This window comes from Lotus japonicus, chromosome 5 (assembly GCF_012489685.1).
Source record: "Lotus japonicus ecotype B-129 chromosome 5, LjGifu_v1.2".
Classification (NCBI taxonomy): Eukaryota; Viridiplantae; Streptophyta; class Magnoliopsida; order Fabales; family Fabaceae; genus Lotus; species Lotus japonicus.
The window spans coordinates 52,693,551-52,716,595 of record NC_080045.1 but is presented as its reverse complement, the minus strand read 5'-3'; the positions used below and the strand labels follow the sequence as shown (position 1 = coordinate 52,716,595).

The 23,045-nt window shown below is 36.0% G+C and overlaps 4 protein-coding genes across 5 annotated transcripts; 1 reads left to right on the top strand and 3 right to left on the bottom strand.

Annotated features, from left to right (window-relative positions):
- Positions 1–1,602: 1,602 nt before the first annotated feature.
- On the bottom strand, positions 1,603–6,050 carry LOC130720385 (kinesin-like protein KIN-14S). Its single transcript, XM_057571019.1, has 12 exons — positions 5,858–6,050; positions 5,653–5,760; positions 5,388–5,539; positions 5,092–5,191; positions 4,706–4,969; positions 4,327–4,606; positions 3,800–3,961; positions 3,418–3,633; positions 3,295–3,332; positions 3,022–3,185; positions 2,821–2,934; positions 1,603–2,724 (listed from the first exon to the last, which is right to left on the bottom strand). The coding sequence occupies exons 1-12, from the start codon at positions 5,871–5,873 to the stop codon at positions 1,876–1,878; spliced, it is 2,463 nt and encodes an 820-aa protein (XP_057427002.1). The 5' UTR covers positions 5,874–6,050; the 3' UTR covers positions 1,603–1,875.
- An 880-nt stretch (positions 6,051–6,930) lies between these two features.
- On the top strand, positions 6,931–11,034 carry LOC130720689 (uncharacterized). 2 transcript variants are annotated; one of them, XM_057571369.1, is made up of 9 exons: positions 6,933–7,257; positions 7,445–7,532; positions 7,813–7,926; positions 8,574–8,656; positions 9,157–9,271; positions 9,673–9,764; positions 10,109–10,174; positions 10,547–10,640; positions 10,753–11,034. In XM_057571369.1, the coding sequence occupies exons 1-9, from the start codon at positions 6,992–6,994 to the stop codon at positions 10,855–10,857; spliced, it is 1,023 nt and encodes a 340-aa protein (XP_057427352.1). In that variant the 5' UTR covers positions 6,933–6,991; the 3' UTR covers positions 10,858–11,034. The 2 variants fall into 2 exon arrangements, with proteins under 2 accessions (XP_057427354.1, XP_057427352.1); XM_057571371.1 differs by lacking the exon at positions 10,109–10,174 and having other exon boundaries at positions 6,931–7,257.
- A 557-nt stretch (positions 11,035–11,591) lies between these two features.
- LOC130718328 (mannosylglycoprotein endo-beta-mannosidase-like) lies at positions 11,592–17,189 on the bottom strand. Its single transcript, XM_057568907.1, has 11 exons — positions 16,792–17,189; positions 16,553–16,691; positions 16,054–16,281; positions 15,796–15,854; positions 15,249–15,297; positions 14,599–14,829; positions 14,276–14,445; positions 13,955–14,159; positions 13,139–13,795; positions 12,815–13,042; positions 11,592–12,582 (listed from the first exon to the last, which is right to left on the bottom strand). The coding sequence occupies exons 1-11, from the start codon at positions 16,950–16,952 to the stop codon at positions 11,779–11,781; spliced, it is 2,931 nt and encodes a 976-aa protein (XP_057424890.1). The 5' UTR covers positions 16,953–17,189; the 3' UTR covers positions 11,592–11,778.
- A 2,628-nt stretch (positions 17,190–19,817) lies between these two features.
- LOC130716824 (putative UDP-glucuronate:xylan alpha-glucuronosyltransferase 4) lies at positions 19,818–22,332 on the bottom strand. Its single transcript, XM_057566830.1, has 2 exons — positions 21,560–22,332; positions 19,818–20,906 (listed from the first exon to the last, which is right to left on the bottom strand). The coding sequence occupies exons 1-2, from the start codon at positions 22,299–22,301 to the stop codon at positions 19,957–19,959; spliced, it is 1,692 nt and encodes a 563-aa protein (XP_057422813.1). The 5' UTR covers positions 22,302–22,332; the 3' UTR covers positions 19,818–19,956.
- Between the last annotated feature and the right edge of the window lie 713 nt (positions 22,333–23,045).

Sequence of the window (23,045 nt, the reverse complement as noted above, 5' to 3'; positions counted from 1 at the left end):
TTAATTTCCCCTTCTGTTACATCTTTACATGAGTTTGAAAATTTAAGTAAACACACTTCTCTTAGGTGATAAATGGAAACAATGTAAAAATAACCGCAGTCCGCAGCTAATGAGAAAGTCTGCCAAATTCACCTAGCAACTATCAAATCTCTGCGTGTCCGTGGTAGCTCTGTGGACCCTCAGCACCAGATCAACTTCATTTTTCCTGAAATTAACATTAAATAAAAATAAGACAAATTAAGGAAAAATCAAGAAATAAACAACCTCAATCCTAATCAAATCTAAAATTTAAAAAGGTACTAATTAAAGATAGATAAAAACTATCAAAATCTAGCAAATCACAATAAAAACTTATAAAATCATAAATTAAATAAAAATCCGAAAATTCAATAAATACACCATAAAAAATTAATACTCTCAAAATAAAATAAAAGACTCAAGATAAAATCAAGAAATAAACAACCTAAATCCTAATCAAATCTAAAATTTAAAAATGTAATAAATAAAGATAGATAAAAACTACAAAAATCTAGCAAATCACAATAAAAACTCATAAAATCCTGAATTAATTAAAAATCTGAAAATTCAATAAAAATACCATAAAAAATTAATTTTTTTTTGAATTTAAAATTATTGTTCATAGGGAAATAATGCATTCAATGTGTTGAAGAAAACGTTGTAAGAATGCAAGAAAAATATCATAAAATCATCCAAAAACACAACAATATGGTTGGTACCAAATAACAACATCGGTGTTCTACCAAATAACAACATCGGTGTTCTACATTAAGTCTAAGCCTACAATCTGAATCAGACACCCATCATATAGTAGGACATACACCCATAATTACTAACTAAACACTTTTTAGACTGTTTATAGAAGATGCATATAAAGGAAAAGACAATCAATCAATATAAATGGCCAGAAACATAGAAAAAAAATGCCTATAAATGGATCTCAAAACTTTCAGATGAATGATAAGTATCCTTCATCCCCCAACATAAGAATCAATAATAACAATTTCAATAGGAACTGAAAGATCAGATCTTTGCTACACAAATGTTAGACAATTGCACACATGAAAACATGAGACAAACAATGAAATTAAGCTATCAACTATATATTCATCTTCTTATGCATCAAACTTTCAAATTAACTCCATTGGAAGCTAACAATATATACTTTTTCTACTTGATAATCATGTTATTCTTTGAGAAACATATAAGGAGTGATAAGTTTTTCTTTTTATATACTACAGTCAAACAGATTGGGGAATGAAAAAAGGGAAACATATAAGCATAATCAAATGACACGTCACCAAATCAGCCTGATGGAAGTTATTCTTTTCTAATATATATTGATTACTCACTAAAAATGAACATCCCTAAAAATGAACCACCCGTTTTTTATTTGAGGAATCATCATTGATGAAGTCGGTCAATAAAAGTCTTTGCTTGCATGAACAGTGCAAAACTTCTTTCACGTTTGCAACATGGGAGGAAAGTAGGTCCAACACACACTTACACTTAACACTTGTTAGTTTAGTTCTTAATTTGAGAATTTCAGAATAAATCAAATAGAGCAATGAAAGAATGAACATGTAATACAAACACGATTTCTACAACCAAACAAGAATTGAAAATGTCTCGATAAGTATCAGAAATTTGATGGAAGCCACCTGAACAAGAGTTCAATTGAATCATAATATCTAATTAACTGAATGCAAATTTCATTTATCAAACAAACACAGTGTATGGAAACACCTGAACAATAGTTCAAATGAATCATAGTGAACTAATGGAAGATTAAACTGAATCTGATTTCAGTTATCAAACAAGCATAATCTGTACGCCTTAGGTAGAGAAAACAAGGTTTTACTGTATTTGAGATGGCAAGAGTGATGATGACTTTCGGTTAGTTTTCAACTTGAGAGGACTCCAGACAAAAGATTTCCGGTGCAGGGCAATGAGAGTTGGATTCCTACCCACCCGTGAGCTTGCCGCTGGACTCCCATAAAACTTGCTGCTGCTTCTCCTAACAGAAATAGGTGTGGTCTCAACAGATGCTCTCGACTCCGGCAATGGGGCGAACAAACTTGAATACCGTCCCTTCCTCTGGTTCCTTATCAGTGACATGCCGCTTCCACTGGTAAATTGGGAGGCTGAGGTGTGGAGTGGAGTTGTTATGTCAGAAGGTTTGTCAGGACGAAGTGTAGCAATGGAGACCCTCCTCCTTGGCTGAAGAAGCTGGGATGTTGATGGTGCAGGCGGTTGGGAGGTTGAGGTATGGAGTGGAGTTGTTATGTCAGAAGGTTTGTCAGGACGGAGTGTAGCAATGGAGACCCTTCTCCTTGGCTGAAGAAGCTGGGATGTTGATGGTGCAGGTGGTCTCATGGCAAAGGATGCCCTGCTTCTTGGTTTTGCATAACTGCCATCCATATTTTCTGTCATTGAGGTCCTTCTGGCAGAGTTTTCCTTTCCATTCATGGAAGGCGTATATCTCTTTGATGGTCGAGGAGATGGTGGAGGCAAGAAATTGGTTATTCTTCTAAGTGGCAGTCTCATTTTTGAAGAATTCAGGGGTGGCTTCTTATCTGTCATGGTTCTATTAGCTGCTGTTTGTTTGAATGATGAGGGCTGAGCTGAAACAGCAGCAACTGATCTACTTTCTTGCTTCATTCTGGTTTTTCTTTCTTCAGCTAACTGGTTCTCAAGGTCCCGAGCCTGTCAAAATTTGAAAAATATTTGATGTATGAAGTTGAGAATATCCCTTATGGGAGAAAAACACACCTTTTCTAAGTTATTGCATGAACATTTTACCTTTTCCTGAAGGTTTTTACAGTGGTGTTCTCTTGCAGCAAGTCTGAGTTGCAAGGTTTGCAAGCTCTCCTGTAATTTCTTAAATTCCTTCTCGTCATGTTTGTGCTTCTCTGCCTTTTATTATGACAAAAAGTTATGAGTTTCAGGAATTAAATTGAACAAGGTTATCCTTATTAAAAGTACCAATAAATTATATCTTACCATTTGCTTGTACTTAAACAGCTCAGTGAGGTCTACTTGCTTGCGAGCTGGGCCACTCTCAATTCCACGGACACGGGTGGCAAAATTCAAAGAACAAAGTGTCTCTCCTACGTCTGCATCGCTTGGACTCACCTGGACAAACATTAACGTTTTGCAATCTCCTCCTGCAGACCCAGATCAAATATTATTAGTTAGGAACTAACAGAACTGTAGATTAAATCACAAATGTTTCATTTCCAAAGGATCATAAATAACGCTAAATTGAAACCTTACCTAAAGAGCTCTGCAGCATGTGAGTGAGCTTCGAGTTCCTGTCTCAAACAGAAGATAAAAAATATTAGAGATAAAGGTTAATGAAAGAATCTAGTCAGGAATGAGAGAGGAAATGGGAATTGCCTGTAAGGGATGTGGGCTGATTTGGAAGCAAGGGCTGAAATAACATCACCCAGTGCTGAAAGAGACTTATTTATAAATTGAGATTCTTTCAATCTTTCTCCTTCAGCTTCAGTTTTTCCCACACGCTCGCTTCCAGCCAAGTCTACAAGCCAAAGGTGACTCTTTGTTTTCTGGCCATTGATTAGATTCTCCGCATTAACAGTTACTCGCAACAAGCTGCATGCAATCATCATCATTAGTGAATAATGTTAATGTGCCTCAGCTTCAGCAATGACACAATAAGTAGCTGCCTCAGCTTCAGCAATGACATAGTTCAGAAAGGAAGCTATAAATATAGCTAAAAAATTAAGAATTAAAATCACAGGTAAGAATAAAGATATACCAATGAGAACGGCTGCTAAGCTCATTAGCACAGGTGGATCCAACAGATCTAGCTAGATTTCCAGTCTTAAGCAATTCCCATACGTCTTCTGTTCCATAAACAGGAGCTTCAACAAGTCCTGGGACTTCTTGAGTTCCTTCTGCACCTTGCTTTATCTCCAATCTGAATTGTGAAAATTGTCATTCTCATCAGTGATATCTCTTTAGAAACATTTGACAAATCAAAATTTCATGCGTGCAGGTGCCAACATAGGGAAAAAAAACTGTAGAGTATATCAATTAGTTTAACTAGAGGTCATAAATCATAGTATTTAAAACCATGAAATGAAACTAAAAATTTATAATGTCCTTTTTTTGTCTTTGGTCTTTTTCAACTACACAGCAAAGCATTATGTCATAGGCAATTTGGCATTCTCAGATATTGTTCTAATCAACAGTAACCACCATACGAATATGGCTGTTTATTTTAAAACAAAAGAACTAAAAACTGCAAAGTTATTAATTAGAGTAAGAAGAATGGAAACTCACTTCTTAGAAGGCTGGGTAGAACTTTCCACCAAAAGATCTCTAATCTTCTCATTGTAAACCTCCAACATGCTGACATGCAATTCATACTTCATCACGCCTTTTCTCTCTTCAGTTGTCCGAAATAATTCCTCCAGGGTTCTGTAGTTGACTCCCCTGTGCTCTGGTGTTCCCTCCATTGTAAACGTTTTACCAGTTCCAGTTTGCCCATAGGCAAATATGCAAACATTATATCCATCCAGTACTGATGTAACAACAGGTTTTGTCTGTGCAAAAACAGCCTCTGCATCATAAAATAACACTCACGTTTAATCATCTTCCTATAAGGGAAAAAAAAGGACAAAAAGTTACACAATACAAAAAGTTGCAACTCCTCTGATACCTTGGTTATCTTCAGGTCTAAATACATGATCAAATTTAAATTGCTTCTTTGAAGAATCTGAGCAAATGATTTGAAGCTCATTATCTAAAGATGATTCAAAATTGACAACTGAGGCAGACCCGTTTGCGATTTCACTCCCACTTAATGGCCTGCATCTGCAGAAAACCCTGATATTTCCCTTGAGTTCAATAACTTCATTGTAAAGGCGCCTACGCTCAGAGGATTCCTCCAGGTATTTTCTTTTCAAGAGTTCATATTCATCACCTAGTACCAGGCATAAAAAAAACTATCTATCAAGACTAAAACCAAAGCCAAAACTACACATAAAAAAGAGGATAGCATCTATATTCAATTATTTTCATGTTGGTTTTCTATGAGAGCCATACCAAGTAGCTTAATAGAGTTCAAAGCAACATCAAGGCCTGGAAAGGATCCAGTTGCTTGTTTGACTTCATCAGACAAGTCTATGTGCTGCTTCTTCAAATCCTGATTCACATAAATCACAAGACTCACTCAGGTAAAGACAAACAGACAAGAACTGAGAAGCAAAAAAACAGAGATAGATAGCATCATCAAATCAAATTCCATCGTCATCTTAAACTAACAACAAAACCCTAAATGTTCAAACCCTAAACCCTAAATGTGAAGGGAAAAAAAAGAGTCCTAAAGGTTCAAAGTTTACCTGAATTTTGGAACTCAGATCAAAGATTTTCTTGAGAATCGGAAGGGTGTGATCCCGATCCGGAGAAATTTCATGGGTTCCATTGGACATACTGTTTTCAATTTCATCCATGGAGTCAGAATTCTCGTTCACTTGCTTTGATACACTATTATCTGATAAAATTCCAAGAAATGGAATCAACGATTGAAGTCCAGCAACAACAATGAACAAATCAACGATTGAATAAGCGAAAGTTAGGGTTTGGGAAGGGGAAACGATAACGAACCTGAAGAGTGAGCGGTTGTCAATTGTTTGAGTTCGCAGTCAAGAAGATGAAATTTCTGTGCCAGCATTTGAATTTGCATGGTTTGATCTTCTGAATCTTCGATTTTCACTGTTATTTAAGAACAATGAGGGAAAATTGAAAATTCAATTGAAATTGATTTGAGTGATGAGTGATGAGTGATGAGAAAAGGAAGAGAGTACCGTACCGTTAATGGTGGTCATGGGTTCGTTCTTCTGTTCTGTGTGAAGAAGAGAAGAAGATGAAATCTGTGAAATCTCTGTGTGTGTGAAGAGAAGGAAGAAAGAAAGAGAAAGATTTGGAGTGAGGGAAAGAGAAACAGTAGTAGTAACAAGAGTGTGATGGTGATGAACGTTTTTGGTAGAACGGTACGATTTTTCAAGTTTCAAATTATTCTAACGGCTATATTACATTTTGATTTTCTTTCTTTTTTTTTGTTCACCACGATTCGGCGCCGGAGCGTAATAGATGGGCTTGGAATTGGGCCTTTGCCCGTCGGGGAAAATGGGCTTTGGTGTCAATTATATAGGAATAAATGGACTAATAAATAGTATATGGAGTAGATGCACAATTTTTTAATGAAAAAGTATCTACTAAAAAAAATGTATTTTTAAAAGTAATTATTAATATGAGGTAGTTTTGATGGAAAAGTCTCGTTTTACTTTACCACGGTTATAAAATTGTCGCTTTCTGATTACCACCAGAGATGAAGAGATTCAGACAGTCTCAAACCTGGAGGAATATCAGCAAAATTAACTTCCTAACACTTAAAATGATGTTTTTATAAGCTTAATTCTTATAGTTAGAAGAAACTAAATCGAAAGCAGGAAGAAATAAAGAGATTGTACAAAAATTTATCCTGATCCACCTTTAGACCACTTGAGTTAGACCCATCACCCTTTAATCTTAAGAGATTCTCACTACTTCTCCACATATACTTAAGAAAAAAAATGTGACTCCATCTTTAAAGATTGCTAGAGTATCCTTAAAAAAAAGATTGCTAGAGTAGTAAGTAGTAGTTTCAATAACCTCAATTTGGGGGATGATGATGAACCTTAACTATGACTAAATCTCAAATTTGAAATAGTCGGCATCTGAAGGGTGTCTAAGTACCACTAGATAATTATAAAAAAAAAACCCCAACAATTGATTTTATTGTGAAATTAATCAATTGGTTGGGGTTGTCTAAATGACTCATGATATTCTATGTGATTTAATTACAAGAATAAAATATGTATCATAATCATACTATCATCTAACTCATTTTTCACTCATTATGAATATCTATGGCTTAGGAACAACAACACATTAACTAACAGAAATGGCTTCTTCTTCAACCATAACCTGCAATTTCCACTCTTCAATATTCCTTCCAACCTCAACCACTCGCTTTCCCACATCTTTCTCCCACACTCTCCTTTGCCCCTACAATGGGATTTCCCTTCGACCCACCTCCACAGTTCGTGCCAAGTTCGAAAAATTCCAAGGTGAACCTCTCCAAGAAGCACAAGACCCTTCATCATCATCATCATCATCATCACTAGAAAACACACAAACTTCTCTTGAAGATGAAGAGGAAGATGACAGGTATTCAAACATTACTACTTCGTTTTATGTAATCTAAGATGTTTTGTTCTAAAGTGTGTTCTAGAAACTGAAACATTATCTCTCCAGAAAGCATGTATCTATCAAATTTGATTGAGTAGAACAAGTTAGACAGTCATTCATTCAATTGGGTATCAAAAAGTTGTTAACTTTTTGCTTTATGTTTCAGTTGCTTGCCTCCAGACTTGGAGGGTGCAGTGCGGCAATCAAGTGAGGCTGCCGCCATATTTGTAACTTCAGGAGGGATGAGAGCCATAGTATGTGCCAAACTTTCATGCTTTTTTCATTGTTTACAGTACACAATTATAATTTGTGTTAGTGGTAATTAAACATAAGACCCTTTGTGAAACAATTCCAATTTCTGGGCTGCTTGTTGCTATTAAGTAGATAATTTGTATAAGTGGTAACTATACTTGTATGATTGAAATTGAAGTCTTCATAGGTGGCTTGGTTTGTTAGTCGAAATTAATAGTTGTTTTCTTTCAGTTGCTTAGTGCCCCATGCTTCTTGCACTGAATTTTCATAACTGTCTTACAGGTTGAACTTTTAATCCCTCAATTGCAATTTTTAGATGACGAAGGCGCACAGCTGGAACTCTGGGAATTGTCAAAGATTTTTTTGGATAAACTCATGGAAGAAACAAACTGCAGGGTAAGTGGGACGTATTCTTGGAGTAATGAACATATAGCACATGGAAGTTATGAAGGATTGTCTGAATTCAAAATGGTTTCTCTGTTCCCTATCTTAGCAACCTAACTATTTCTCCTTGATGTGATTGCATGTGTTGTTATGTTTATTTAAATTTGGTTTCTTTTGGCATGTAATGATGTAAATACAATATAGACCCATGAGCCATAGCCCACCCTTGTGGTTTCTCATGTTTATACCATTTTTAGTATCCTACTTGTACTCGTACGAAGTACATGTTCTCCTTTGTAACACAAGAGGAAGCTAACATCTCACTCAACTTGGTATTGTTAATTGTTTAGTTATTGGTTATCAAGAGGTCCAAAATAGAACTTGCAAACATTCAACAAAAGTGCTAGCAGCCTTCAATACTCATTTGCCACTCGGATCCACGAAAGAGATGATTGGGCTACATAATTACTGACCTTTCCACATACACAAATATCCAAAGAATAATAGATGCTCATGTAATAAATATAGACTTTCCTGCATATTATCTTTATAAGTAGTGCTTCATGATGAATTAAGTAAAGTGTTATGATGTGTGTATTAATGTACACATTTTGCAAGTTATGAACTCAGTTGCTAATTTCTGTGATTTTGATTGATAGAATGTTAAAGCCATATTTCCAGATGCTGGTGTTGCAGCTCTTCTAAAATATCGGTGGAAAGATGCTTTGTTCAGTTTTGCAAGGTGACTTCCGCTGCATTGATTACTTATTTATTTTTTATTCTGTTGTTTTCCCTGGCAAATTAATTTTGGATTATACTTTTAGCGTTTGGATCCTCTCCAGCTCCATCCCTCTCCAAAAAAGAAATTGGACCATTGGATATGGACTTGAAAAAGGTAGATGGAAAACTGAAAATATCATGTCTGAAATTATTATTCTTCACAAAGGGAGTAATCATAATTGATAAACTAACGTATTCAAATTCTACTAAATACTAACCTAGAATTAAGGGAAAGTGAATCTGGCCTAATAACAAAAATGTAAGGGTGTAAACTGTAGAAATAGATGAAATAAGTGAAGTTGGCTCCATGGATGTGATCTGTATTGTTTTTTGGACCATTACATATGAATCTATGTGCAACATTTTGGTTGGAGAGGATCCAAATCAATATTTAATTTTCTCCGTACTTATTGTCATGCTATATAGTTCTATTATGCATAATTCCATTTTCTGTTTATCCAGCTTAAGTGACCGGAAGCCTGTAGCGAGTGAAGATGAGATCGTGGTTATGATTGTTCCTGATTATCAGATGTTAGAATATGTACAGAAAATTGCATCCAATCTCTCAAATGATCCAGTAAATTTCCTGAATTCTCCTATTCTACCTTCACGCAGTAAATTTTTTTAAGCAATGCTTGTGAATTGTGATATCTGGAATTTAAACATCCATATATTGAAAAAAGCAATGAACTGTCCTCATCAAGAGCTAAAGCAATATGTGAAAGCTTCTTATATGTGTGTCGATCTCTCTTCACTAGATTCTAAGTCAATTTCCCACATATGAATTGAGCTGGAAAAAATGACAAGGGGTTCAGAATTAATGACACTTCAGTTCTCATATTTATCATTCTAGAGAGCCACCACAGACTGCAGGATAGTGACTTTGCCATTTCAGCACCTTGCATTAAGTAGAAATTGCCATGTACTCTTAAGTCGTAAAATTTATATCTTCCTTATAAACTATTCATGTATTGCCAGCCAACACCCCTGATTATGTGGAATCCACGCCTGGTTAGTGAGGATGTTGGGGTTGGATTCAATGTCCGGAATTTAAGGCGCTACTTTCTGAGGTATGATTTTCACTCCTTTCAATTTAAAAAGGCTTAATGATATGCTTCTTAAACTTCAACTGACAGCAAGAAATAGTGTCTACATCAACTGTAACTGAATTTTTGTTTTTGTTATTTTCTGGTGGTATTTCAATCCAATGGGCTCAGCTTACATTTGTTATCCTCATTTATGTGAAAAACTAGTGTAACTAGAACTAGATAAATTCTAAGATTCACTTCAAGGCTGTAATTACTGTCTGGCAGTGTGTGTTAAGTTCCTTTCTTGAGCTTTCTCAATTTGGATTTTATCTAAAAAATTGATTATTCTGCACCAGACTACTAAATTCTGATAAATTGTTTTGCAGCACTTTTACAACTGTCTATTACATGCGACCTATGCCATTTGGTGCAATTTTTAGATGTTATCCACTGTAAGGTTTTTTATTCCCTCTCATAAGGATTTGATTTCTATAGCTTCCAATTTTCAGATTGTCATCATCCATAGTGAACTTTAGCCTAGGTCAATCCTAAGCCACCCAAAACCTGCCATGAGAAAAACCACTTTTTGTCTTAAAGGCGGATTATTAGGTTGGCTTTATTTCTAGATGTTGAGTGCAATCTGGACATGATTCATTATCATATATTCTGTTTCCATGAAGATAAGAATTGGTGAAATTTCAAAATGTTGACTGAATGTAAATCATTTTGGCTTACCTTAATCGCCTGCTCCAAATATTTGTTTTAATTGTAAAGCTTGCTCCATTTATTTGTTGTTTAATTCCTGTGTTGTTGAACACACTCAGATTGTGGAAAGTGTTCAGTGATGACAAGGATAGGCCAAATAGATATTTGCTTGAAAAGGAATATACCAACCGTCCTGATGCTGAAGATATTGAGGTGAGTAGCTTCAGTTCTAAACTACCATGCCAGACATGAACAACACAACTATTTTGGCATAATAATCCATTGATCTCTCTTGACGGGTATCCTTTTCCTATATGGTGCACAGATGTTATTTGCCAATGAAGAACAGAAGTCAGAGGAAGGGGAAAGTTTGTTTGACAAAGCGGCAGGCATCTTCTCTTCGATTAATCGGTTCATGAAGGCTATGTGATCATTTTGATTTATGGATTTATATGTTTGATTCTCCAAATTTATTTTTTTAGAAACCTTGCAGCTTGTATCATATTCTGTAATGCATGTATTCATATTGTAATGTATTCCACTTTGTGCCAGATTGCCGGTTCTAAGTGTATATCACTACTTTGTATACCAGAAACATTCTTGTTTCTCTCGACTCTTGAAAACAATTGGCTTGAAAATATGGAGATTTTCAGTCACAGATAAAACTAAATCATTAGTATCAAATTACAGGCCATCAGTGTACCCCCAAAAAATGAGTTATAAGCCATCAAATGGTTGAGCCATAATCTTCATTCCAAACGCCCAAGAGCCTCAGTTCTCAAAAGATATAGTCTCAAAGGGACAGCTTAATACTGAAAAGAAAAATCCTAGACAAATTGCTTTGCTTGCATTTTCATTTTGATCTTGTACATGTATCCTCCATATGAGACAATTATGTTCAAATCGTGTTATTGTGAGGTTAATTCTACCGGTAGAATTTTTTTTTTTTAGTTACAGAGGCTGCATTCTCCTTTTAGATTCAATTAAATGTTCAGACTGAAAAAGGTGACTTAAGAAAGAAAGCAAGCATTCCCATTAAAAACTCTGGGGAAATAGCCCAACTATAAATGGCTTCAGCCCTTTTGGCAACAAAAATTAATTAAAAGCAACGATCAAACTATGAAAAATTAAAGGAACGTTTAAAAATAATATTTCTTTTTAGGATGGTTTAACAATCTCAGCTTCCCTTTTTATTGCACTGATTGAAAAAACAATGGAAATTGACATGGTCGATACGTCTCATCCGTGACATACAATTGGAAATATGAATTCTCTTGAAGACATAGTATGAAAACAAAAAATAAACTCATGCATTTCTTTTTATCAGTTCACAAGTTTTCCTGTGACATCTCTAAAGAGCTTCATGGATGGCTTTTCCATGGTAATTCCAGCCATGAAGGGTAACTCGAGGAGCGACACCTGGAGGGACCTCGAAAGAGATTTTAACAGTCATGGCCTCTCCGGGCACCAGTGAAAAATAGTTATCTGAGTAGTGAACAGGGAGAATTCTTGTGTCTTCCCCTTCCTTGTGGTCCCTATTTGAAGCATGAACAGAAAAATGAAGAAAGAAAGCAACTCCTATATCTTGTCCATTTATTTCAGAAACCTTCAAGCCATCACTTTTCCCAGCTAAGCATCTGTGTATCCTCTTAAACCAACCAACTTCTTGATCTTTTCCAGCCTCATTATGCATGTTATCCACTGAGTCTGTAACAATGCAACTGTCGCGTTGTTTAGCAGTTGAACCGCACTCAAGTACTAAACTCTTCGTATCTGGTCTTTTCGATGAGTTCAGCACATGCATTTGGAGTTTATAAGTGGATCCTTCAATAAAAACCTCCGATGTTATCTTAAGAGGTATTTTCTTCTTCCTATACGGCTCCAATAGCTTGTAATCTCCACCAGGGAGATGCAACCAATAGAAGTTTCTTGATAAGATTCTAAAATCTGACATGTCGTAGAGTTTGAGAAGAAGAAAATAGACTGGCTTAGGATTTTTCGACTTTGGATACTTCATCTCAACAATAGATGTTACTTTTTTTGGCAGCAAAGAGAGATTTTCATGAGTTTTGTAGTATGGACATGTTCCTTCCAGATCCCACACTGAGGCTTCAATAGCTACATTAGACAACTCTTCTGATGTTGTATTCACAACCTGTTTTGAGAAATAAAAAAATGATATACAAAACCTGTAAGAAGCTATTCATAACTAGATCATTAAATTATACATAAGCTCTCCCAAACATAAGCTTATGCAAGTGTGTAGGAGAGCTTATGTACCATAAGCGCTTAAGTTGTTTACATAAGTGCTCTCTCAAACACTTGCATAAGCATTTAGGTTGTAAGATAAGCTCAAATAAGCTCTTCCAAACGGGTTAGGTACTTACCTCTATACAATATGTAGCGAGGTTAAGCTGTACATGAATTGGCTCGGCAGCACATCGACAGCCATAGAAACCGGCTGTTTGGTCAAGTAGATGATCATAAAATTGACCTCTCAGACCAGTCCAAGGATTTTGCGTCTTCCAAATCAATACACCTGTATATTTGCTCCACATGCGAGAACTCCATCCTTCTAAAAGAGCTCTATATTGTATGTAGTTAACAAGTTGAGCCTAAGAATATTACATAAATATCAACAACAGAACAAAAAGAGGTACGGGGATTAAAAATGCATCACGAACGGCCATATGGATTAAGTTTTCTCTTACCTTCAAACAAAAGTCATCAAGATCTTTTGCAGCACCATAAAGCTGAATCTGATCATGAACCTTGGTTGGTTTTGAATATGGAATGTATTTATGGTATTTCCATATGGGATTTGGAACTTCCTCTACATAACCATTGGGAAGTTTCTTGAACAATGGTATCTGCCATCCTTCTGAAGGCATTGTTGCTCTTATGGTAGCGGCAACCGGCATTCCAACAGAACCAACCTCTGGGTTGAATCCATATTTATAAAAATCATCCTTGAAGAAATCCTCAGGGTTTTGAATCTCGTAAGGTCCATCAGTGAAATCTCCCTTCCCATCTGCAAATCCATCCCATAATGATCCTTTTATGTACATACGTGTACCATCGAGATACTGACTAGGATCTTCCAAATCACCTAAAGGTTTTCTCTTTTCATTTACATGTTCAAAATAAGGATGGAGTTCTAGATCATTCTTCAGAGCAGCATTTATATCACGTGGTGGAACTTGTTCATTTCCACCAACCCAGAGGGCAAGACTGGGATGATTTCTAAGAAGCTTGACTGTGTCTCTGGCACAAAACAAGAAAAGGTCATGGTCCAGTGGACCGTTCGGATTTGATACTGGGACACCACGTCCATCAACATCCCCAGTAATCCAGAACTCTTGCCATACCTACGAGATTTAAGACAGCAACACGATCAATTATAAACCAAAACTGCCACAAATGCAACTTATAAGTATCAGAGTCTAAGACATAGGGTGCAGTAATAGTCACATATAAGCATATTAAGCTGCACATGTAAGCAAGAATAAGGGTGCATTACAACTTACCAGAAGACCATAATAGTCACAATAATGATAAAACTCTGGCCTTTCAGCCAGTCCACCGCCCCAGCACCGAATCATGTTAAAATTCATATCTGCATGAAACTTGATATCTGTACTATATCGCTTCTTTGACAGTCGCAGTAGTCCATCAGACAATATCCAGTTACCCCCGCGTATGAAAATTGGTTCTCCATTGACTTTGAACAACCTATGAAATAAAATACATGCAGAAGAACATATACAAAAACAGTTTAAAGCTTGAATTATTTTTAACAAGGAAAAGTAAAATATTACAACATTGAAGAAACATTACAACCACCATACCTTCCACCAGTAGCACCATCAATGTGGCTCTCAATTTTGCGGAATCCAAAGTAATGGCTCCACGAATCAGACTCACCGAATCCTTTAACGTCAATGTCAATAACAACATTGTACAAAGATTGCTTCCCCATTCCATTAGGCCACCATAAATTGGGCTTGTAGAAGAAGAGCTGCCAATCATCCCATTATTACTTTATTATGCAAATTAACAGGATCAAGTAAAACAAGGATACAAAAAATTATCAATACAGGATCGCAGGCTTTGTAAATTCTGGAAAAAATTAAAATGTGACATAAGTCACACAGACAAGTTTTCCCCAGACCTCAGGAAATGTATATTGCACCCGTGATCCTGCAGGAACTGAAATATTTTGAGTTTGAAGCTGCTCTACTAGGTGAATGCTTCCCTCAAGTTCTGCTGTGACATGGATACTCAAAGAGCATTCAGCAGTCGAGGAGCTCCTGTTCTCTAACTCTGTTGTGGCATGTAGATATGCTCTCTTGTAATTGTCAAAAAATGATGACACCAAGTGGGGATCAATTATTTTCACTGGCTGCAGCAAACACAGACAACAGAATCATCCTATCAACGAACTGCTGGAAACACCATTAAATTTAAAAAAATCATATCTATGACATGCTTCCTCAATTTTTGAAATGCATGAAAAGCAAAATTAACAAAGCAATTTCGATGTTTAGCCCATGTCTCTACAATATTCTGGTTTTGTTTTCCAGACATCCCAGTGATTTCCCACATTATTTCTCATCATGGTCAGATCCAGAGAAATTCAGCAATATTTAATTATGAACTAGATAAGAATAGACGAAAAGCTAAACTCTTGTTTTGGGGTAAAGAGAAAAGACAGTGCATTGCAAAGAGAAAGAAAAGGATTTGCAATTGGTCTCAATTCTTAGGTGTTTGGGTTATAAACCATAGACATTGGAAGGAACTAAAGCATTTTATTCAACTCACCCCGGTAATAAAAATGGAAACCTCATCCCAAATTCCAGTATTCCTATCCCTGCAATCAAATTTAATACTTGCATTAGTTATTAGTTGCTAATACAGTTTGCATTATATTGCTTCTTCATAGCTCAGAAACTGATCAAAACTCTATAGGCAGTCAATAAGCAATTCCAAAATTCCCTAAAATTAGTTCCGTTTTCCTTTCCTTTTCATGTGCTTATGAGAACATCATAAAGTCATTAAGGAACATGTCCTAAAGAAATTTCAGTGTGAGATGATATATACTAATGTATGCATCTACTCATTTGATGCCTTTTTTTCCCGTTCAATGTAAGCAATATGTCCTCTTTTGCAACAACATTCATTGTGAGTGAAAATGAATGACAGTAAAATTTTCTCATGTTGACAAAGCAATATTATAATAATGGTGAGATTTCCAGCTTGTTACCATACAAGGATCTATGACCTAGCAGTGGCTAACCAATAAAGAATGGTAGGTTTTCAATTCAAGGAAAAAGAAAATTATTTACCACACAGGTAATAGCAATGTCACCTTATAGGAGCTATCCAGTCCCAACCTTGAACATATTGTGTAGCCACATCCTTTCCTATCTACACAAAAGGAAAAACAAAAAATAAATGACTTATATATATATTCTTAAGCATCATCTCTTCCACTCTCCCCAAAACTAAACAGATTTCAAAAGTCACCAATCACTTAAGTTGATATTTGATGCTTTCTTATAACAGGAAGTTAGATAATAGAGAAGGACACAGTTAGAAGATAGGCTTTATTTATTTAATTCCTGACCTCATGATCGCCCCCCTGTCCTCCCTGAGGTGGGATACTCCCAGGATGATCAGGAGGATGAACAAGAACCGCGAGCAGGTTATTGCCATCAGGATGAAGAATACTAGTGACATCAAGAGAATGCCTCCGAAACATTCCTTTCGGGAGGACCATTTTGTGCCCGTTTAAGTAAACATCGGCTGAGTAATTGATTCCACGGAAGTTCAGATCACAGTGCTGATTGCCTGCCTGCAAAGGATCCAGTAATTAGCAATGTCTAGAATCACCAAACAAGGAAAATCACATCTCTATCTGGGTTGAACTTAAAAACCAAGTCCATAAACTCACTTCAAAGTATCACATTTCAATTTGGCTTAACTCAAATTAAACAGACAGCAAAATTTGGCAATAAAAAGGGCAATTTTGTATTGGAACATATAAGCGGAAAGAGGGGAACAGGTGCAGTGAATCAATCTAAAATGGTATAAACAGAGATAGCAGAACACAATTCATAACCTACCAGTTTACAGTGAAAGGTTGTAAAGAACCAGAAAGTGTAATAGTCTCTTCCAGAATCAGCAATATCTAAGATTGCCTCATTTCCTAGTCCATAAAAAGGATCAGGCACCACTTTGTTCTTCACCAAGGTTGCCAGAACACTGTCAGTAAATTAAAAACAACATCCCTTAATAAATCACAGTCACTATAGATAGTACAATACAATGTATGAAGCATTACAGTACAGAACAGAGAGATTACGTTCCAGGGACAAGAGCTTCCATCCATGGTGATGGTTCAGTGGGGCCAGTAAGAGAAGGAGGGTTAGTGGTGGTGAGCTGAGAGCCATTGAAATGGACCTCAGTGGACCTTGCAGCTAGCCACCCAGAATCCAGGTTTGTCTTCCCTTGCATCTTGCCCATTACACTGATACCAACAATGAGCCTTGTCTTCTGTACTCTACTCTTGGGTGTGTGTTTCAGTGAGCCATAACATTGGTAGATAGATTCTAGCTAGATAATATTACTACTATAATTTATGTCGGTAATTAAGCACAAGACAGACACAGACACAGACAGAGCTGAATCTAATTAATCAAGTTATGTGAGGCACGTGAGATATGTCTATGCAACTGACAAACAACGTTGCCCACACATGTGCCAAAGATCTTATATATCCTATCTATATATATTACTTGTAGATAGATTGCTTCAGTTTACAGCATTCTTCACTCTTTTTACTTCACTTCATTTTCCAATCAATTTTTCTGGTTAGTTTCTAGTTTATTTGGTTAGTTTCATTAACATTAATTTAAAATATTTTGGGGTAGGAAATTTTTATCACACACAATAAAGGAAGTAGAAAAATACAGAGAAGATATTAACTAGGTAATGTTTGTGATACAGCTGTGAAGGTAATGTTGGTGCAGATATGAAATGAGCCGAGGAGGACAATCCAAGACCCATTGTGATTAGTCCTCTATTTGTCACGGAGAGACTTTCTATGGTTGCTTCTTTTATTTTCCACCTAAACATAAATGTTTGCGAAACAGCTGTCATTTTTTTTTTTTTTCAAAACACCTATTTGGAGTTTGGACAACCTTTTTCATAACCTTAGACAAATCAACTTAATAAGAGAAAAAAATGGTTCTTTCTATTCAATTAATAGCCATCCATTTCAAATCTACGTGTCTCTTTTTTATCAATAAAAAAAATAAAATACACTCATCCATTACCCTTCATTTTTGTTTAAACTATACATTTCAACTTACTCCCTTTCATCTTTTGCAACAAAATATTAGAATTCGTCACAAAATTCAAAACAAAGATAAAATTAGTGATGAATTTTATAAAGGAATGTTTCTTGTCACAAAAATCGTCACTAATTAAAATTCGTCAATTTTAGCAATGAACTATATTTCCATCTTAAAATCTGTAAATAATTAAAATACTTGTTATACTTTACATGTATTCCAAGTGCAATGGTATGTTGAATTTTGTTGAGGGTTTGTAGTGGTTGTTGAGGTTTTTGAGGATGAGGTGGAGGAGAGAAGTATTGAGAGTGTTCAATAAATTTGAGAGAGCTGCTCGGTGCCACGTGGCGGCTTCGGATTGGTGGTAGCCAGGCGCGTGGGAGCCACGCGTAGACAGGGCGCGTCAGCGCCAGTGGGGAGGAGAGAGAAACGACTGGAATGGATAAGGGGGACGCGTGGCAGAAGGTGATTCGTTGGCCGGATTTTTTGTTTTTAAATGTTTTAAACTCAATTATTTCGTTGAAAAAAAAAATTTTGGAAACTTTTTTTTAACCAAAATTCATAACTTTGTTTCCTCTATAAATAGAGAATTTGTTCGTTTGATTTGGACAGAGAAAAAAAAAACCAAGTTTTTCACCATCTTATTATCTTTCTCACCATTCTATTTTGTGCTTAGTTTGTTGTCTTCCATTTTAAGTTAAGGAAATAAAATAAATTATTGTCTATATTTAAAAAAAATAAATTGTTAAGTGTCTATTGTTTTAATTTAATTTAAATCGATAATTGTAATTTTATGTAAATAATCAAAACAAAAATATAAAATTAAATAAAAATATGAAATAAAAAAGTGGTGGGGTAGGGTGTTGGTGTTGAATGAAAAACCATTGGAGTGGATAAAAGTTGAATGAGTGTTGAATTGGAGAGAGAAGATGATGTGGAGTGTTGGGAAGAGAAAAAGTGGTGTTGAGAGTGAGTAAATTAAACAAACCATTGTACATGGTCTTAGTGACAAATTTTGGAGATGGAAAAAAATTTCGATATTAAAAGAAGACATGAATTTAAATTAGTGATGACTTTTGCGACAAAAATGTTCCTTAATAAAATATGTAATTAATTTTGTCTCTATTATTCATTATTCAAGAATTTTGTAACGAAATCTCTTTCAAATTTAGAAGGGGTGGGGTTGGAGTGTGCATATTAGACAAAAATTTGGTGAAGTGTCATTTTAACAAACCTTAAGAGAAGTGAGTGTATTATACTTAAAATACATTCTATGCTTCAAAGGTCAGGGTCTTCGACCTATTGTGTATTTTTTAGTTTTTAGGGGAGAGAGAGAATGAGAAGGCTTTGAGGGGAAGGGGAGGGAAGGGCTAGTGAGGGGGAAGAGGGGTAAGATCTTCCTTTGTTTGTAAGTTCCAAATTCCTCTAAATCTCTCAATTCGGGAAACTCCACAAACAACTAAAGAAAGATCTTGGAGAGTTTTTAAAAATTTCCCAAACACTTCCCTTCTTAAAAACTCAAAACAAGGGGAGTGCTCCTTAAAGCTTCTCTCTTTCCTTCACTCTTCTTCAAAACTCAACTCGTCAACATACTTTTAGGCAAAAGATTGACTTCCAATAAAGCCCACAAACCATGTTAAGATTGATGGTTACTTTTTTTATTGTGACAAAGCTTACGTATCGACTTCTATTGATTTTGTTGGCCAGTTAGGGAAGGTTTCCGACCACAATAATCTTTAATAGTTTGCCTACACCCAGATTGGGGTTTGTACACACTCTCCTCGCTAAGGTTTCTCATTCATATTTATATTTCTATCTTCTTTTTCCGTGTATTCATATCTCTATAGTAAATTTGTGGTGTTCCAAAAATGTGGTATCATAGGAAAAGAGAAAGAGTATGAATTATAGACCTTCATAAATACTTTAATTTTCTCATATTATATATAAATTCATTATTATTTTTCTCTTATTTTCATTTCTTTCTCTAATGCCTATACGGAAGTGTAATATGAATCCTTTTTGAAAGAAAAAGCAATGGCCATGAAATATTGTATTATTTCTGGAAAAAAGAAATATGTGTGTATATATGAGTTTCTCACAACACTCAAGCAAGCTCTTGCTAGAAACCTTAATTTTGATCATTTCATATCATACCCTGTATTGTTCTAATTAATTCAAACCTCATAATGCTTCCTTCTAGGATCCTTAGCTTCAATCTTCCAATGCCCATCAGACAAATTAGCATTCTTTGCTCTTATCCTCCTCTGAATGATCCTTTCATCCATTTTCTGTGTAAGCCCACAATAGCCTTGCAACTCTTCAGACATGCTATCATACACCTTCCACCACATTCTATGAGCCAAGTCACTAGCAAAAATATGGAGAATCTGCATGTCCCAGTTACAATCATAATCTCTGTAACACATCCATGGCTTCAAACCCAAGTAATGCATCACATACAAATCCTCAGGAATCTCCACCTCCTCATTATTCCCTTCCTTATCTTGAAAACTCTTCAGGAAGTTCACCTTTGTTGGCAACCTGTGCCACCATGTGAAAACCTCATTGAGCAAGCCTTGGTCACCCCCATTATAAGGTTTCACTGTCAAAGTTTTCTGCAGCATTTCCTCAAACATGCAGTGGGAAGGCTCAATCACCATCAACCCAGAATTGAAAAACGAGAAATCGTTAGGTGCAGCCGATAATTGAGGGTAAGAGAAGAAAACATCAATGTTTCTGAGGACTAGAAGATCAGAATCTAAATATATGATCTTCTCATACATTGTGAGCTGCCATATTCTCAGCTTGCTGTAGTTCCACTCATTGTATGAGCCTTTTTCTGCAAAGGGGTTCTTGATTCGTTGAATGCGTTTGATCTTCCACCCTGCAGCTTTCAGACCCTTTGTCGATTCGGGACCGATGGAATAGTCTGCAAGGAGAAGAAGGTCTGTGGTGTAGCTGATGTTATGTTGAAGGATGCTTTGTGCTAGAGCTATTGCACCACAAACATAAGCTTCTGAAGAGTGGAGGACTGTTACATAGGCTAATCTTGGCACGCGTGTGGTGTGATTGTGTTTCAATGTTGCTGGTGATTGTGATCTATAGGCTTTCCACACCTCTTTACCTGTACATGATAACCAAAACATGTCAATTTCTTTCTTTTCCTCTGTTTTTTTGGAACACCATACCAAAATGTCACTTCTCACTTGGTGAAAACTCAATTTTGTAATAGATATTGTACATTTTTTTGTTTGTACTTCAAGTTTCACTCAACTTTTGATGTTAGAAGCCATCTATGTATTTTTCTTTGTTATCTGGTGAGCTTCACAAGCAGAATTTCATCACACTTTATATAGAAAGACATAACAGAAGAATGGAACTTGAAGAAACACAATCTTCTCTAGCACAAGTAATTTAGTTATGAGTAGTGCTGTCAGAAAGGAAGGAGTTGCCGCACGAAAGACTTAACACTACCCCAAAAGTTAGCTTAGAGATGAGATCGTCTTTGTATTTATAAATATTTTATTAGTCATATCTCTAGTCAATGAGAGACATTTACACTCTTTCAAGTTCATGGCCAAACATCTATAATGTGATGTTTGCATTGTGGACATCTGCGAGTGATTCATTGATGAGTGACTTACTTAACAGATATAGGATAGACTCTAATTGCATATAAATTTTTGAGCAACCAAAATGAGCTAAAAAAACTGTTCTGTGGGATGAAGCATTTTCCTTTAGATATCTTATGGTTTCTTAGTTGGAATGAAAATATACCTTCTGTTTGTGCATAAGCAGGAGCAATCTGGCAAGAACCAACAGGCATAAGCATTGTCTGCCTGAGGCTCCACAAATCAGGCTTGTACACCCTATGCTGACCTGATTGATGCAACAACAGGTCATCACATCTGAAAATTTCTACCATGGGACAACATGACCCAATAAACACAACATAAACCTGTTCATAAGCACCCAATTTCATATCCCATCCACTCTCCACTGCCAAATTAGCCACCACCAAGTTAACTTGCAACCTAAACACATCCCAACTAGTTCCATTCCCACATGGAACTTTTGCCACCACTACATTGACATCTCTATAATCCTCCCATGTTGGCATTGGCAAATCAGGGCACTTTGGATAGCCCCATTTCTCATCTTCATCAATCCACTCAGGGAACAAATCTTTCCATTGCAAGTTCTCATTAACATGATCAAAATCAACAAGTACCGTCTCTACTAGTGGATACAGTGCATCTAGTTGGTCATAAAGACAAGCATCCACTCTTGTATGACCAATATTAACTAGACCTACCTTAATCCTCTCGCTACCAATTTTTTTCTCTATGACATCAAACCAAGAAGGTTTTCTTTGATCCACTTGAAATATGTTGGTGATAGTAGGGACTCTTTTGGGCTTCATTGGGAGTACAAAGAGCATGAGGGCTAAGGAGAAAAGCAAGAGAATGAGGAAGGTTTTATGCTTTGAAGACAAATGATTAGGGGACTTAGAAGCCATTTTGTTCCAAGGTTTTGCATTTGTGGATGTTTTGTACAGATATTTATATTTTAATCAAGTCTTGTATGACAGACTATGTGAGAGTGAGGTACCCTTTTGTCACGCTCATGATTCAAACGTGCTCACAACTTGTGGAAGATGCTGTGAAACTCAAAGGCTCCAACGTCCCAATGCATGCTTACTATATACATTGCATACCTTTTTCATTATAAAAATTGCTTTGAAAAATTGTTTAACAGATAGTATTACCATTTCAACCAATTAGAGATCGAGTTTTGATAAGCTCAAGTTGATATAACACTGTCCTTTTCAGGTAAGCAAAATATACCACATCATCTTAAGGTCATTTCAATTAATAGGGTCCATCGTTTTTTTTTTTTTTTGTCTTTTGACAAGTGTAAACTCATTCAGAAAACTTGACAGATGACTTTCGATGTTCAAATTTGTGTCATCACTTACAAAGTTACAGGGATCTTGCTTGCTTACCACTAAATAACAGCTGAACTAGATTAACTGAATTGGAACACGAATTTGGGACCTAGGAAGGTAATATTGGATGATTTGTCCTCGCTAACATTTAATTTATCAAATATAAATTTAATGCCTGAGGTAATATGAAAGTAGTGTCTGCAAAACCATTCAGAATACGATACAGTAACTATGCTTGGGTATCACCTAATCTTTTAGAATATCATACCTGCCCAAAATTGCCGAGTGAAACCTGCTAACCAATCAGATGCACAA

Bases quoted from the DNA above. Each gene is read 5' to 3' on its own strand.
- LOC130720689 (XM_057571369.1), top strand. From the start codon at position 6,992: ATGGCTTCTTCTTCAACCATAACCTGCAATTTCCACTCTTCAATATTC. The intron at 7,258-7,444 runs GTATTCAAACAT...TTTATGTTTCAG, and splicing joins GATGAAGAGGAAGATGACAG to TTGCTTGCCTCCAGACTTGG. The intron at 10,175-10,546 runs GTAAGGTTTTTT...GAACACACTCAG, and splicing joins ATTTTTAGATGTTATCCACT to ATTGTGGAAAGTGTTCAGTG.
- LOC130720385 (XM_057571019.1), bottom strand. The intron at 5,540-5,652 runs GTTCGTTATCGT...GAATTTTATCAG, and splicing joins GACAACCGCTCACTCTTCAG to ATAATAGTGTATCAAAGCAA. The intron at 3,962-4,326 runs GTGAGTTTCCAT...TTCACAATTCAG, and splicing joins TCTACCCAGCCTTCTAAGAA to ATTGGAGATAAAGCAAGGTG.
- LOC130718328 (XM_057568907.1), bottom strand. From the start codon at position 16,952: ATGGGCAAGATGCAAGGGAAGACAAACCTGGATTCTGGGTGGCTAGCT. The intron at 16,282-16,552 runs GTAGGTTATGAA...GATCCTTTGCAG, and splicing joins CAACCTTTCACTGTAAACTG to GCAGGCAATCAGCACTGTGA. The intron at 14,446-14,598 runs GTCTGGGGAAAA...GATGATTGGCAG, and splicing joins TGCAATATACATTTCCTGAG to CTCTTCTTCTACAAGCCCAA.
- LOC130716824 (XM_057566830.1), bottom strand. From the start codon at position 22,301: ATGGCTTCTAAGTCCCCTAATCATTTGTCTTCAAAGCATAAAACCTTC. The intron at 20,907-21,559 runs GTATATTTTCAT...TATCATGTACAG, and splicing joins TGCTTATGCACAAACAGAAG to GTAAAGAGGTGTGGAAAGCC.